The sequence below is a fragment of the Argiope bruennichi genome, chromosome X1 (assembly GCF_947563725.1).
Source record: "Argiope bruennichi chromosome X1, qqArgBrue1.1, whole genome shotgun sequence".
NCBI lineage: Eukaryota > Metazoa > Arthropoda > Arachnida > Araneae > Araneidae > Argiope > Argiope bruennichi.
In genome coordinates, this window is record NC_079162.1 from 108,150,879 (window position 1) to 108,168,199 (window position 17,321).

The 17,321-nt window shown below is 27.9% G+C and overlaps 1 protein-coding gene across 2 annotated transcripts in view; it reads left to right on the plus strand.

Annotated features, from left to right (window-relative positions):
• The window catches only part of LOC129958759 (monocarboxylate transporter 12-B-like), a 153,880-nt gene extending 148,785 nt beyond the window's left edge, over positions 1–5,095 (plus strand). The window contains exon 4 of one of the 2 annotated variants that reach the window (XM_056071430.1): positions 1,233–5,095. In XM_056071430.1, coding sequence (XP_055927405.1) covers positions 1,233–1,405 — 173 coding nt within the window. In that variant the 3' untranslated portion in view covers positions 1,406–5,095. The remainder of the gene's footprint in view (positions 1–1,232) is intronic. The other variant, XM_056071429.1, reaches the window with a different exon arrangement.
• Positions 5,096–17,321: the final 12,226 nt, after the last annotated feature.

The following is a 17,321-nucleotide window of genomic DNA, read 5'->3' on the forward strand; positions in this document are numbered from 1 at the left end:
AGTAAAAGCTACCCTAATTATTAACTAAAAGACGCTGTAAATTGTCTACTGAAAAATTCATAGCTGCATTATTATGCCTATATGACTAAGACTATAGTTCTCCCTTTTACGGCTGTATCGAAATTCTAAATTTAAGTTGGTTATTAAAAGACTTCATTGCGGACACATTTTATTTCACTTGCCGTAAAACTAATCTGTATTTGAGGCTGAAAAGTTTAAACGAAAGTAGAATGATAATACTTTGATAATTAAAAGCCATTTTCCTAAAACGCACGCTAATACCGATAATGTATAACTGTGCTGATTTCGTGAGAATAGAGTAATTGTAATGTAATATTTAATAAATACATTTTCCAATAATTATTTTTTGTGTAATTTTTTAATCTATTTTCAACAACAAATATATTTTAAAAAAATTTAATGTTTGAATGTATTATTCCTATAAATCTGCTGGTTTTTGTTACTGTTTTTAAGTTGAAAACATATGATATATGAAATTACTAGATAAATTTAACCCGTAATTGGAGACAGGAGTCAAAATGACTCCACGTTGTTCATTAGTTCTGATTATCACGTGGTATTTTATCCTTGAATACAATCATCCCCTCAGTACCTTCAAGTTGTTCTTTTAGCAGTATGTTGGTAAAAGCCTGAGAACACGTGCGTATAACCGAGTTATTCTTTTTCAAAGTTTTTGTTATTATTTATGGAGTCATTGACTCCATGTCTCTGAAACTGCTTTTAATTTGAATAATGCAAAAAAGAAATAAAGAAATATTCTTTAAAAAATTATTTTAAAATATTGTATTCTTCATTTATGTTTGTTAAATTCTAACAGTTATTAAAAATAGTGTAATTCCGTAATATCTAACCGAAGTAAACACTCATTAAAAGATTGTTTCGGTTTTTCTTATAACATCTTTCCAACCTTTAATATTATAACATTTCACATTTTTACTATTAATATTTTAAATATTTTTGGTAACTACGGGATTTCCAGAATGTATTGTGTTTCCAAAATAAATTCCAATGCTGTTTACAAAAGAAAAAAAAGAAAAGAAAAGAAAATGGAGTCATTTTGACTCCATGTCTCTGGCCGCGTGAGGAAATTCATGTCTCCAGTTACGGGTTAAACTAGTAACGAGAGCAACAAGATCAGGTTTTTGTGAAAAATTCAATTAATAAATATAAAAAGAAAAAAAATTGTATTTACATTGCGTCTTTTCTTACAGGTTACGTACTAGAAACTACTGGAAGTTACGTCATCTGCCAGTCTATATTGGGATCAGCCCAATTTGCTGGATCTGCTATTTGGCTTGCTGAACCTTGGGCAACCCGTTATGAAAAAAGAAGACTAGAAGACAAAAAGAACCAAAAATCCCCGGAAGAGCAACAATTGGTCTAGTTCTTCGAAGAATCTATATATTTGCCATAATTGATTGATTGATATACAGAACAGATTAATTACTTAGCTGGTGTATTGTTGTTTGATGGATTTGAGAAGAACATGCCGAATTTTTGTGCTCTCTTAGGCCAGTACTTTCATAAAGACAAAACATTTCTAGAAATATCTAGAATGTGATGATTCTCTGTTTCTGTATTCTCTAGTACTTATGAAAACAGTTCTGATTGTGATCTGGATTGTCTTGAGACTCTTTCAATCAGAAGTTGTTTATTTGGTAGATTCCTTTTACCAAGTGAAATATCTCTTTCATCTAAAATCTTGAATTAAAAATTTATTATTTTCCTCTGATCCCACCGATCCTGAATTATTGCGATTGAATTTTAATTTCGAAAAGTTGAATATATCACTCATTGCTCTTGTAAATGTTATGTTTGTGATTTTTGTGACTTTAAATTTGCCTGTTCAAAACAATATAATATGTATTTTTTTTAATTAATTTATGTGTATATTTAAGGCCATAGGTCATTTTCAGAATATGTTACAGCTACAAGGTTGAATTTCATAGATAGCTACTTATAAAATATAAATTCAATAATAAGTGCTTTAAGAACTATTAAATACTAAATTACAGAAAAATTTCTCTCAATCCTCAGTTAATAATTTTATAAGAAATTTCATTTATTTTAATATGAATAACCTATAATTTTAAACATATAAAATGGTAAAATTTATCTCATTTGAATCTTAAAGAAATATTTAACATTTACTTAATTAGCAAAGAAATTCCGTCCAAAGAAAAAGGACAATTTCATTTTTTCTATTTCAGAAATAATACTTTTTCAAACATGAAATGTTTATATTGTTTTTTCTTTGGAGACAGAATTGATTTGAAAAGAAATGAAAAAAAAAAGACTTTTGATATTTTTATTCATAAATTATCCGTGATAAAATATATGGCTAATTTTTTGAAAAACATTTATGAATTTGTAGGATTTATACATTCGGCGTAACATTTTCAGTGCCCATAACGTGCCAGTGCCTGATAAGATGAAAACTATCCACGCCCCTAAGCGTGATAAAAGTTCGTAAGTGGTTAGTCACGCACTTGATCAATTAAAGTCAGCACTCATCACTTCTTTCAATCAATCCATCATTCTATAAATGCAAGATTGTGCATTTATGTAGACAATTCACGAAAATGTTATAATAACTCTTGCCTCCTTAACAATTTGTCAGCAATTAACTTTTTGGAGTCTCAGATTATCAATAGCATAAAAGATAACATTAATATCTTTAGAAGTCTATGTTAGAGATGTTTAATACAGCACTGAATAAAAATATTCGGCAAAATAAGTGAGATATTTTAAGAACTGTGTGTGTTATAGATATCTTCTGTATTTATTATTGTTTTCTGTTGAGAAATTCTGAATTTTTGAGACTTAATTTATTTTTAAATGATAAATAGACATAAACAATAAAATAAAAGATATTACAGAGAGAATGCATTTCAAGATCTACTTAACAAAAATTAAAATGATGAAAAAAGTGAAAATGAAAATATAAATAAATGCAACAAACTGGCTTTAATATTACAATTATAAAGACAAACGAAAATTTCATTACCATACTCGTGAATGTACTTGATTTTCAAGCAAAAAATTCTTTGGATAATGTCTACATCGTTCTAAAGAACAATTAACTAAAAGAAAGATTTCAGAATTATTTTTCATGAATACTATGTTCCTTTATTTAACTAAAAAGACGCTTAATATATCTTTTGCAGGAGCAAAGCGAAGTTAAACTTCCGATTTCACTTCTTAAATAATTTTCTTTTAATCAAAATTAGGTAAATATCTTCCGAATAAAAAGACATTTCCTAGTTTAGATTTTAAACAGAGGAAAATTCATACTTTTGGAAGACAAAATGTTCCATAAGTATTTTTGAAACATTTTTTTAATGAAGCTTTAATCTTTGTGAGAGAAACTTTATATATATATCTTGATAAAATAATGCGTGAGTCTCTTGTATCCTTTGTCCTTTCCTCTTTATTCTTCATAGATCAATGTATTATAAGGAACTTATAACCATTGAATGGAATGGTTAATAGAAATAGTTCATTAACCATCATGTAATTTAATTTTCTTCTTTTTAATATTATCTCATTGTCTCATGTATTATTATATAACAATAATATAACTATTCCAAATTAAAAAGTCTGCGATTTGGCAACTTTCAGACATTTATTTAATCATGAATCATATGTCCATCATTAATGAAACTAATATTTGTCATGCTATTTAATTATTATCATGATTTTACTAAAAGAAAGCTACATATACAAGATAAGGTTTTGTTAGCTTGATCAGGAAGAGCATATGTATTTTGGACCTTAGGCAAATTAATATTGTAAATTGATAGAAAGAATTTCTGAAATAAAATAGAATACTTTATTTTCAAATTATTTATTTGATTTTACTGTCTTTAAACCTCAAGACTTAATTTTTATTGAATTAATATTGTATCACTTATTTTATCCTTATTTTGTAGTACATTATAATGTATTTTCCAATTTCCTATCAAATGCCAAATATTTATGTGCTGAGTTTATTGTGTTTCAAACTTACGTCGAAAAATGCAAAAATTATACAATATTATGGTTATTTTGTGTCTCCTTTATATTACCAAAAAGCATTTGCCTTTCTGTGAAATAAATTCTTGGAACCAGAAGCATTAAAATTATATTTTTTCGAAAACCGCGTCATTAAGCATCATAATAAAATTCTCGAGGTAAATAAGAGTTTCTTTTATAAAAGCCATAAAATTATTGTAATTTTATCAATCTATATAGTTATCTTGCTTTCTGAACAAATGATTATTGGAAAAAAAACTAATGTAAATTTGATTATTAATGCCTGCAGAATATGCCTAGAAATAAAATTTTCAAGATGCTTTGACATCACTGGGACTTTAATTTCAATTGAAGATAAAATGCAATTCGACATTTACAATCATTTTTGATTCTATAACTGAGATTTTTATAATAAATCATAAACATACTTATTTTCAATATGAGAAATATTAAATCATGCCGAAAATAACAATTCACAATTTAAAACAATTTTTTTCAAAATTTTTTATTTATATTATTTACAATTAAATATTCCTTTATATGTGAGTATTTTATCCATAATGTATTCACCGCTATATTGAAAAAAGATTCCAACATATATCAAGTATAATCAATGAAGCATTAAAATCCGATTAAATACTACATCTGTATGAATGAATGTATTCGCGATGCATTTGCTGATACTTTTATGTTATAGTGTATGAGGAATTAAATCTACCTGAAAACAGAGCAATTGAAATGGCCCAATATTATGAAATATTTATAATGAATAATGTGTAATTTTGAATGAAATGGAAATTGTTAGGATGCCGATATTTAAATATTTTAGTCGAAAAAAAGTTTTCGCAAAGAAATTATATTAAAATATTTCAGATATATCAAAAGATATAAAAATATGAAATTTGAATTTGTACGTAAACTGAGGTATAACTCACCTTGTAAAAAAATCATCCGTAAATACTTTTGAATATTTTTTATTTAAAAAACATTTTAAACATTTAGCAAAATTATAAATAAAAAATCAATACGATTTTCTTTAGAAAGCTAAAACTTACTATGAGTTTTTTAAGCAAATTGAAATGTCAAAGGTTCCGTTTCAAAAATTATATGTGTAAAGCATTTAAATCCTTAATTTCTTTAAATAAGAAAAAAAATTTAAGGGAGAATGATTTTTTTCTTTCATTATTTCTAAATGCATATCTATCAAAAATTAAAAAATGATTAAAATCATAAAATACTAAATTTTTTATCTAGATGTTTAAGGTATGAAAAGAAACTTGATTTTCTTGATTTACAAGCAGAATTTACTGTATCATGAAATAAAAATTTGATATAAAAAGAATTTCTAAAATTACAATTTTCTTTTTTACTTTTCCTTAATTTCTTTCTATCATATTTAATATTTAGTAAAATAATTCCATATGCCTTTTTTCTTGCAAGGTACTTCAGAGAATTTTATGCGCCTCAATTTCTTTCTAATATTAGTTGATGATGAAAGAGCTTGGTAAACTTAATCAAGAATTATAACCTTAACACTGAATTCCAATTGTATTATGCTTTGCATTTTCTAATTGAAATGTGTTATGTATATATATCTTGTTTTCATATTTTTGCTGAATGTATCCATTTTTCACTCAATGTGTATTCACTGTGATGAAATGAGATATTATAAATCTTGATTTTTATTGTTTGCGCAGATAATTCTGTTAATTCACTTGAAATGATCTGAATAATAATTTATCTTCAGTGTATTGCATAATCTGTAATTTAACAAATTAATTAAATACGTTATTTATACCATCTTTTCTTTGTATTTTTCTTTGAGCTTCAAAAATGTGAAAAAGAAATACTTTTTAACTTACTCGAACACATTTTGTTAAAAAAAAATGTGAAAATTTAAACATCGTTTTAATTTTCTGTTCAATAAAACTGTAATGTTAGTATACGAAATTGAAAGGTGTCTAGAAGGTCTTTGAAAAATTTGTATTTATAAACAGGATGTGTTAAAAATAAGTACAAAATTAAGAAAAAATATATATAAATATATGTTATTTCTGTTTAACGCTACCATAATGCCGACGTTAATGAATTAATTCACTTGGAAGATGATGACAGATACTTGAAGAATGATAATCTTTTTCTGGACAATCTTTAATAAATTCATTTCTGTATGAAACATTCCAACAGCACTATGTACAGAAGTTAAAGTCACCTGCGATTATCTATCAAATTTCAATTACTTTTATACGAGAAGTAAATTACTTCACGTATGGAAGTAATTCATTCACGTCACGTAATTCATTGAAATGGACATATTGAAATTCTTGAATATTAATGTAGTATGGTATTAAAAAAGAACACGTTCTTGGTCTTTTTGCACTTTTAACTCACCTTCAGAAATAACATAAAAGAAACTTGAAACATCCCATACTATAATGTGCATCAAGAATGGGCAATTTTTTAGGAATTGACCAAGAAAAAAAAAGCATTTTGCCGAGACGATGTAATTTACTGTCAAATGCAACAGAAAATCAACAAAAATTATTTTAAGAATTTTTAATACTAATAAGATGAATAAAAGTGTAATTGCATTTCTAAAAGCTATATTTTGCTATAAATATAGTGTTTCAATTACCAATAAAATTTCTTTTCTACTATTTTAAATTCGAAGGGAGCCAGATAGAACCTCAAAATGGGCCACATCTGACCCGTAGGCCATAGATCACTCGTCATTATTATTATTCCTGCAAATCTGTTACAAATCTGATAGTTTCTACTAAAGTTAAGTTTTTCATCGTTCTCCGAATACGTTATATTAATTGGGAGACATGGTAATTATTATGACATAAGTTCCTCAATTTTTCGATAATTTTTGAGCAAAATAAATTTGCGAATAGATTCAGCAGTATTTTATATACCATCTCTCCAAAATTTTAACTATTTTCGTTTATTATCTTTCAGCATGCATTTGAATCGAGAAGTGATCTTGACATAGAATTATTTATTTTTATAGCATAAAAAATAATTTTCAATTGAACTTATGTTTAAAAAGAATCTTTTTCTTTTCGTATTCCATCATTATACACTAAGGCTCTTTCAAAAAATTTTAAAAATATTTAATGAATGTACCAGGCACTACTATCAAGGCATCTGAAAATATCTTAACCCTTTAAAGGGCCATTTTTTTCTAGTCATATTATGTTTAAATATTTTTGGGCTTGAAATTAGAATAGGAAAAGGGATTCATTTAGCTTATTAGATAAATTTAACTTGATTAATTAATTAATTAATTAATTTAATTCATAATTAAGTAACAAATCAAGACACATCATTTTGTCTGAGATAAAGAACTGAAGCATCTAAGTTTCTGACTTACTAAAAAAATTTGTCAGAACTTATGTCAACCTACATAATTTCATAAAAAGATTGATAAATTTGGTGGAAAGCATACTTCCCACGGCCTTAGAAAGGGTTAAAGAAACAATTTAGTCGAAAAGTGTTTAATAAAACAGAAGTGGTATTAAAGAGGAACTTTTTTTTGAAACCTGAAAGCTATAGATATATTTCCAAATAACACTTTGCAAAAATAAATTTTCATTAAAAAATAATTTTATTGATTTATTAATAATAAACAAAATTTATGATGAAATATTGGAAAACTCATAAAACATTTAAGGATTCTTTTGAACAACCACATTCAACCATTCGGTTACTCCCAAATTGGTATTCGCTTTATTCAAAAGTTAAATGAAAGTTAGTGCATATCAAATGTTGTCCAAAAAAAAATCAATTGAATACACTTAAGCAATTCAAAGAGGAAAACACGAATTGATCGATGCCAACGGAAGTCTTACATAGAATAATAGGATTAGAAAAAGGGGAAATAATGCCCATGAGATCCTAACTCTTTCGTTTTCAGTAGCAGAGTCTTTGTTTTACTTTAGCAAATGAACTTTCTGTAGAATAAGGTAAGATTTTAGCATTTTTTTTTTAATTTTTAATTGAATAAGAAATATCACAATAACACACTTTAAAAAATATTTATTAGTCTTTATATATTTGACCTTGCATTTCGTAAATCTTGATCATAGTGCATGTTAGACATTTTTCTTTTTAAAAGGCTAATTTTCCATACAAAACATTTAAATTAATTGACTTCGATAAAGCATTAAAAAGCAGACGTTAATGAGCAACTGTAATTTTTGCTTGTTTTGGAATGAAGATTCTTAATTTTTTTTTTTTTTATTTTTTTTATTCTGTGTTTATGTAGAAATACAAACTTGCTACTATTCCGTTGCTTAAAATTTCACTAATTAAAATAAATATCTGGAAAACTGATTTATACCTATATTAATTTTGCTATCTTATATGGTTGCATTATTTCCGAATCGTAGACAGTTTGCTTTCCTATACATTCATTTTAAGTAGTAATAAGCCCCATTTGTATCTGCAGTAAAATTAAAAATTTTCTTTGTTTTAATATCTAAGAATATAAATTAATGATGATTATGGATATAAAATGATTCAATTACACAAATAATAAATAGATTCCTGCAAATATACAAGACTGCAACCAACTTTTGATACCAAGTTAAAGTGACTCCGGATTTAAAGAATAGTTAAAGCTTGGAAAGGATTTTTGCAATAGCAATTTTAAGTATTGCTCACTTATAAAAGAGCTCATACACAAGATACCAAGATTATCATACACGAGATACCATTTTACAAATTTATCTTTCAAATGAAGCAGTTTGGTAGTCGTTTGAATATCGTTTCATAGCTCTATACTTTAGGATGTGAAAAGAAATTAATTCTATTTCTAATCTATCTTAATTTTATCATAGCTGTCTCAACTATGTTTTTATAAATAGCAATAAATTATATTAAAAAAATACTTATTCACAAAATATGCCATCAAACAGATATAGTATATATAGTATAATTTTGTGATAATTTTTATACGTGCGATATACCTGCTTTAGATGAATCTTAACATCTATAACTAACTGCACTCGTTAATAAAAAAGTATATAAAATATCTGTGTTTCTTTTTCATACAATGATATTTCCATAACGACATCTCCGTTGACAAACTACCCTGATTAGAAGATCTGTGTATAAATATCAGATCTCTTTTTTAAAATTTTATTATTTTTTAATATTGCAATTTCATGCTAAATGTATCTAAAGATAGAATCACTAGGCAGCAGTATTGTGACGCAGAGCACAAAAACGATATGAAAATATAAAACAACCGAATCTGTAACTTACAATATTAAATAAAATAATATGGTTCCATGCGGTAAATATTCAACTGGTAATCTCTGAAAAAAGATAAATTCTACAAATTATTTTGTTTGGTAAAAATTGTAATTTATCTAAGTGAATGCATATATCTAGTAATATTGTTTTAAAATCACATAATTAGCAGTTGATTGAGGTAATGATAAGAATGTATCGCATTTTTCAGATTCCTTGTTGTGGCCTATAACGATTTTTTCACAAAAATAAAAATTAATATATCATTTACAATACAGATTAAAAGATTTTTATTAAAAAATTTACAATTAGAATTCTAATTTTAAAAAACAATCTTTTGAATAAAAATTTTAAATATCATTTACTTTCTACAGAATTTTTTTTTTTTTTTTTTTTTAAGATTAGGTATGTGACACTCCGATCTTCAAAGTATTTTGTGGTAGAATTGACTGAGAGAAAACTATTAAGACTTGAAACTACTTAAACTATTTATTTATAAACAAAAAGCTCGAGTTGATCTTTCATATAATAAATAATAATCTGAGTGCTCAAGAAATTAATTTAAAAAAACTCTGTATTATTAAAAAAAAAAAAAAAAAAACTTATTTCTTTTTTTTTAAATCCTGATTCTTAAAAGTTTCCTGAAATCTATAACTTGCAAGTTCATTTATTTTAACAATTCAGCTGTTACATATTAGAGGTAGAAAAAAAACACTGCTATCAATACAGAACATGAGTTTTCAAAAAAAAATCATTATTAACCGGACTATCAGTCAATCTATCGATTTTATCCTTTGAAAATGCCATTAAATACTGTGAAAGAGTTTCGTAAGAAAAAATATACTGAGTTTCTTTCACAAATATTGCAAAAATTTCCATTTATCATAGTGAGCAAACATGCAATATCACATATGCATGTTTCCGCCAAATCTTTTTTTTATGGAGAGAAATGCAAAAATACCTCATTTATCTCGAGTATAATAATAATTTTAAATATTATTCATAAATATTTAATAGGTAATTAACAAAAGCAAGGAAAACAGATATGAAATATAATATGAAGAATTTCACATCAAATTTGCTGACTGAAAAAAATCGAGAGGAATTTTTATTTCTTCACAAGGAATGTTTAGATTGTTTCTCTGGATATCTTACAATAGCTGACAGTAAATTCCTATTGTAATAAATTTCTTTTCTAGGAATAAAAGATATTTTTGCTTCACATTTCCTGGTAAACTTTTAACAACCCGACAATGATCTTAAGAATAATGTTTGCAGTTGTGGATAAAAGAAAAGAAACACCCCAAACTGCTAGAAGAAAACGTTTCTCAGAAAAAACGAATGAAATGCTTGCTCTCTAGCATTGAAAAAAAAAAAGGCTGTTTTATCTTCCGGAAAGAAACGGCGAAACAAGGGGGAAAATAACAGGCTAAGTTCCTTCAGGTATTAGTTCTTTTTCAATAAAGAGCTCAATCGCTTTTTATAATAAATTCAATGCCAGCCACTAGAAAAAAAATCCATTCTTAATTTCAGTTTTGTAAGACATTTGTTTATTTCCAACAGGGGAACTCGTTTGCGTTTAGTAAAAATAATCTAAATACTTACTGCTAAGTATTTACAATATCTATTTAAAAAAAAGAAACAAAGAAATCCACTAGGTTATAAGATAAAAAGAAAATGAGATGGAGGAGGAATCATATCTCAAGAAACGATCTGATTTATCCTTTCAATGTGATTCGACTTCGGCACATGTTTCAGCGTTTTTTATTTTCAATGGAATTTCTATTGCCCGTCTTACAGTATGTCTATGATTTCCAGCAATACAATAATAATAATAATAAAATACAGATTTGTGATATATCTTTTTTTTTTTTTTTTTTTTTTTTGTATTTCTTCCTGAAATAGCAGAAGTTTGTTCTCAATTTTGCTTTATCACGATGCTTTTGAAGAACTTAAAAATTTAGAGCTAAATGTTCCGAAACATGAATCTTTTGCGATACATTGATTTTATTACAGAGCTGGTAAATAAGTTTAAAAATTCACTCAAGATTATAAAATAGTAGTAGGCTGGAGTGTAATTTAAACGAAATTTAAAAATAACGCTTACAAGAATGTCAATGAAATATGTGCAGTGGTACTGGACTGTGCAGCGAAAAGGGCTAAATTAATCCGGTTCTTCAAAAGTTAATAAATATGAGCCGGGTCTCATCAAGCGCCATTCCTTGCAAGAAATTTATTTATCAAAGTAGTTAGAACCATTACTTTTTGCTTCTTTTCTTGAACAAGATATGAACTCAAAACATGAACAACCATTTCTTGAAAAATAGGTTTAGGTTTTTTTTATTTATTTTTGCGTGTTTTTGGATCGTAATAGTTTTCGATTCGAGCACGTCTGCATCTGTTTGAGGTATTTTTGTTTAAACGTACGAATCATTCTATTGTCTAGATGAATAGTTTGTTGGAACTTTTTATTGTTTAATTTACATATGTAAACTTGTTAAGAAAGGCAGAGTTTCCTTTTCATTTGATTTGATTTATTCGCTTTTTGAAAAAGCACTATTCTGAACTTTTGATAGCATTGAACGATTGCTAATACAATAATCTTAACCGAAAAGAGACTCTTATATATGCTCTTATTTCCTTCATTAAAGTATTTCTATACGATTATTAGCTAATATATTAATTGAACATATAAAACATATTAATTGAATTATTTGTGGCAGTTGCATTTTAGTCTAGAATGAAAGAAAAGTCGTAAAAGTTTACCTAAATTCATTTTTTTATATATTGTATTTTTTTATTTTGTTGTTTTCTCTAATATTTTAATTTTTGAAAAAAGATTGTTCAGGAATTTTCTGGCAAGCATGTTGCATTATCCACGATGATGCTTTATTTTATCATATAATAAATACACAAGTGTATAGTAAGTGTAATCTTCAAAAAAATCTAGCTGGATATTTTGATGATTTTCCAGATTTAAGACATTCTTTGTTCGAAAAATATTTTTTTTAATTATAATGTTCTGTCTCTGTCTGCTCGTCCGTCTGTGTAGACGTGAATAGGATAAATCAAAAACTAAATGAAATACTTGTATGAAAATTTGTATGCTGTCATTTTCATGAATGTTTAGATGAATGAAATCGGACATGAAATCTTTTCACCAAAATTGTTGATTATACAAATTTTCGAAAAAATCGGCGAATGGAATGATGCACCATACTAAAATATACACGAATCCTACAAAATAAAGCCAAAATATTGTGGAAAGATAGAAAAGAGTAAAACGGTGAATACTCCAAACATTCACATTATTTATAAATACTACTAATGTCGCTTTGTTATAACAGTTTACTCGATAGAACTACATAAAAATTTCCTCTAAAGATATTTTTCCCTCCAAAATAGTTCAGATGCTTGAAAACTCAGCTTCTTTCATCATCATGTTCTTTAGTAAAATTGTGTAAAGTGGTGATAAAGAAATTCACATCTTTCTAATACGAAGCGCCCAAGAAAATATGACAAGAAATATAAGCTTGAAAAAAGGCTTGAAAAACCATTTGTGGTATCCCGCTTTTCGGATGTATTTTCGGGACATTTGTAATAAAAAGAAACTCTCTTAATTATATTTTAGGACAAACGTTTTTCCAATACTACGAGCATGAATGATATGGTTTTGAAAGTTTTTATTTATTTTTTATTTATGTTTGGAACTCCTCATTAAAACCTATTAGATAGGATTAGTTTCGTGGGTTGAAAATTAAACCTAATTAAACCTTAGTATTTAATCAGTAAGAGCATACAACGAAGAATGGCTTAAAGCAAAAGTTTGGACAGATTTCCTTTGATAGGAGACAATGATATTTTTGAACATCTCCGTCGTTATGTTAAAAAGCAATATCTTAATGGAAATTTTGATAAAGAATAGGGTGATTTTAAAACGTCTGTCAAAATTATAAGTAAGTGAGAACAGACCGAAATAAGAATAATTTATAACAACATATTCGTGCAGGAATGGAATATTGTGGTTGTAAAAGTAGTCTCCGATAGGGCTACGTTTAAATGTAGAAGTGCGTTTAAACCCTAATTGTCTCCTCAAATAATAATTCACATGGAACTAGAGCATGTGAGAACTATGAAAGATTGCCGATTAATGTTACAGTTATGTTAATCGATATTAGAAGAAGATATTAAAGCTTATTAGTGGGACTGTACCTTTTAACCAATCTATTGAATGGTCATATATATTATATATATATTGCCCAATATTTTGAACCTCTTTTGAATATATTTGAAACCTCTTTTCGGTGTTATTCAAGTAGTTTGTATGCAAATGTATTAAAAGCGAAATTGGATGGAGTGTCAGCTCTTCAGAAATAAAATCGGAAATTATCTCGTTACTTCATATGCCTTAATATGGATCTCATGGTGTTAGCTAGTTCTTCAACAACCACAAATACCACAATTGAATAAATGGGTTACCTCTTCTTGGAGCACATTTAATCCGAAGTAAATATTATAAGCAAACGTTCAGTTGTTACTGTAAATGTGAGCCGAGATACTTGGTAATATAAACCAATGTACAGAATTTCTGTACATTTTGCATTACTACTTATGGGCGAATTTTCGAACATATATTGTAAAAATTCGAGTAGTTAATAAAAGATTTGTTTTGTAGTATATTAAGATATCCGCTTCTTTCTTATTTCCCTTATGTATTAGCGCTGACAGGCATCATTTCTACACACGTATTCAATTACAAAATCTGCCCCACCTATCTACCTTCACATTGTTGCCAGAAATATTAGAACCACTCCGTAAATTCTTCATAAATTAAAAAAGGGGAAATGACGAAGCTCATTGGAAGATTTTTGTGTATCAAGTACTATTATGTACAGTTATATAAGTATTTGTTGAAAAATAAAAAGATATATTAGATTTTTGCTCTCATCAGTTGTCAGCTTCGAAAAAACTTCAGTAGAAACATCATGAAGTTAGTTGGAAGAGAGATATGGCAGCAGAGAAGTACACAAAAATAAAAAGACTAATCAAGAAAAATGGAAGAAAGAAAAGTTGGAAACTATTGTCTTAATCCACCAGCGCACGCACGGGGTATTTTTTGACTCCATCCTCTCTCTTCTGTTTAAAAATTCTAGGAATTTATAAAAAAGTTTATACTTTACTTTCTTAGGGGAGCTAGAAGGAAAAAATTAGAACGGCAGAAATGATTGAAACACTGTATCTCGTGTTTTACCGGAGGGTTGGAGTCAAATTAAATCCAGCGTGTGGTAACATTTCAGATTCTGTTAAGACGACGTTCTGGCATAGGGGTAGAGCGTCTTCCCCGTGATCCGGGCTTCTTGGGTTCGGGCATGATTGTTATTTCTCTGTTCAATATGTGACTTGTGTGATTGTGTCCTCCTATAAAAAGGGGTTGTGCAAGCGAATGAGTGATGCGTGAGTGGCGAAGTCGTACTCTTGGCCCTAGTTGGTTTTCTAAAGCAAGAGACGCACCCCCTATCGGCTTAAATCGCTATCTTAGTAACAGCGGGCTTGTCTAAGTGCAATAAGAAACAACAACAACAGATTCAGTTAATATTTTGGCTATGACAGCGTACGAACATGAGCAGTAAAAATTCGTAGATATTCTCACCAGTGTTCCTCTTATTAGTGAAAATGATTATAGATCAGATATAGATGAAAATTTGGAAAGTAAACAAAACGCAGATTTAGAATAGTCTAGAAAATCTGAACGATAATCTTTTGCTGCTCATAAAAAAGTAGCAAATCTTTATATAAATTACATTTCTTACGATATGAATAAACTGTCTTGAAATTTTTGTTGAAAATTCATTTTATTCTGAATGAGAAATTATAAAAGTGCTTTTTTAAATATGTATACAAAAATGAAAGACAGAAGTTATGAATTTTCGAAGTATGCATGTTTTTAAGCTTCGTTCTCCAAAAAATTTCAAATGTAAACTACATGTAAAATACAGAGTTTCTTATTTTTTCAATATTTTTATACAGAATAAAAAACTACTTACTTTAAAAATAATAAGTCTTATATGACTGGAATGGGGAAAAGCGAAATGAATACAAAAAAGGTATGGAAAAAAGGGGATAAATTCAGTTTTGTGCTTTCTTACTAAAAGATCTTTAAATAAAACCATATTTGCATGAAAAATATTCAAATACTCTGCCCATGTTTTATTTTTGTACAAATAGCCAATAAGATAAGATATAAGTGCTTGGATATTTGGGATCAAAATGACTCCACGCATATGGTAATGTTCAGAATTTAATGTTAGATTGCGGATCACCACTTTCATCATCTTCACCTCAACCATTTCAAATGCGTGGGATTTTAATTTGACATTTTATATATGTCTTTGGATCAAAGGAAAGAATTAAGTAAACTTACTTCGCAATATCTTTCCCGTGATTTTATTCTATGATGTTCTCTGTTGATTATGTTATCCAATTACTTTTTACTAGCAGCCTTTGATGACTAGTCAGTTAGCCAGGATTGGTGATTGCTAAAATTTTAAATTTAATATTTCATATTGCTCCCTCTTAATGATTTCCTCACTAAATTATTTTTAAACTTCAAATTTTGATAGACATGTAACATGTACTGTAATGTCCTGATCTAGACTGCTCAAATAACGAAGCAGAATTTCCAGATAATTCTTTATTTTACAGCCCTATATATACAAAGAACAACTTGTTATAATCTTGGTTAAATAAATAGATAATTACACCTGTAGTAGGAGATACAACAGTCAAATCGGAGGTTTTTCTTGAAACTCAGTTCTTTATCTCGTCAACACGACCATTCCGGTGGTAGTTTCTCAGTCCAACAGTTCCTGCAATTCATTTCTTTTCTATCTCTAAAAAAAATCTTCGCGCTTTATTTTGGCGACAATCTCCGCCTCTTAATTTACGTTTGTCATTTGAGCTCTCCTTCGGCCAATCGGGGTTCAGCCATATGCTCTCTCAGCGGCGCCAGTGGATCGTGGGAAGGTCCTTTCACAAAGAGAAACATCTAGCATCCAGTTGTTCGGACACCCCTTTCTCTTTGAAGGTACTGTCAATACCTCTGGGACGAGGAATTCCATATGTGGTCTTTCATTGTAGTCGCTAATGAACAGATGCGAGACCACCCAGGTGAAAATATCCATCATCTGGCTATCTCGAGGAGTTTAGTAAGTAACAGCGACGACACAATGAATTAGTACAACACAATGTCTTATCAGTACTGGGAAACGGGGAATGTTACAGCACTATTTTAAAAGCTTTCGTTTATCATGCTATTCATTTCTCTAATTTTCTATTATTTTACTTGAAATTTTAACTTTAATTTAAAATCGAAATGATTAAACTGAGACTAATTCGAAAAATTTCTTACAGAAACTGTTTAAAAATGAGCGCACTTTGAAGATGTTCTAACATTGTTTGATTTTAAAATTAAACTTAATTATTAATATAAGAAAATTTCAAAAACATACTCAAAACACAAACCTATCCATCATGAAAAGATAAAACGAATCTTCATACTTTCATTGTATGATCCATTTTAAATTTGCTTATTTTTTTTTACCTTATACTGTTATTGTTATATTATATCTTATATCATGCTTGCTGGTTTGCATCTTACTTCATTACTTTCATTTTTTTTTTTATTTAAACCTTGCTATTATTTTTAAGTTTTAGGTACTTTACCTTTTCATAATTCTGTTATAACTGTAGATTTCTTAATATTTAAATTCTCATTATATATAAATTTTATATTATATTTTATCGATATTGTTAGAAATTATAAGATTTGGCGAATTTGAAAGCCTTTGCTATATCTGTCTGATTTGTTCTGCTGTACGGGCTCCCGCCCCATTGCTTGTAAACTACCCACATATCTACTTTGGATTGGTAGGTTTTCTCTATCTTAGGCACCTTAATCGTCCATAATGAAAGAAAAATCCGGGATGAATTTTTGTTGCAACAATAAAAACTATTCGAGTTTCTTTACA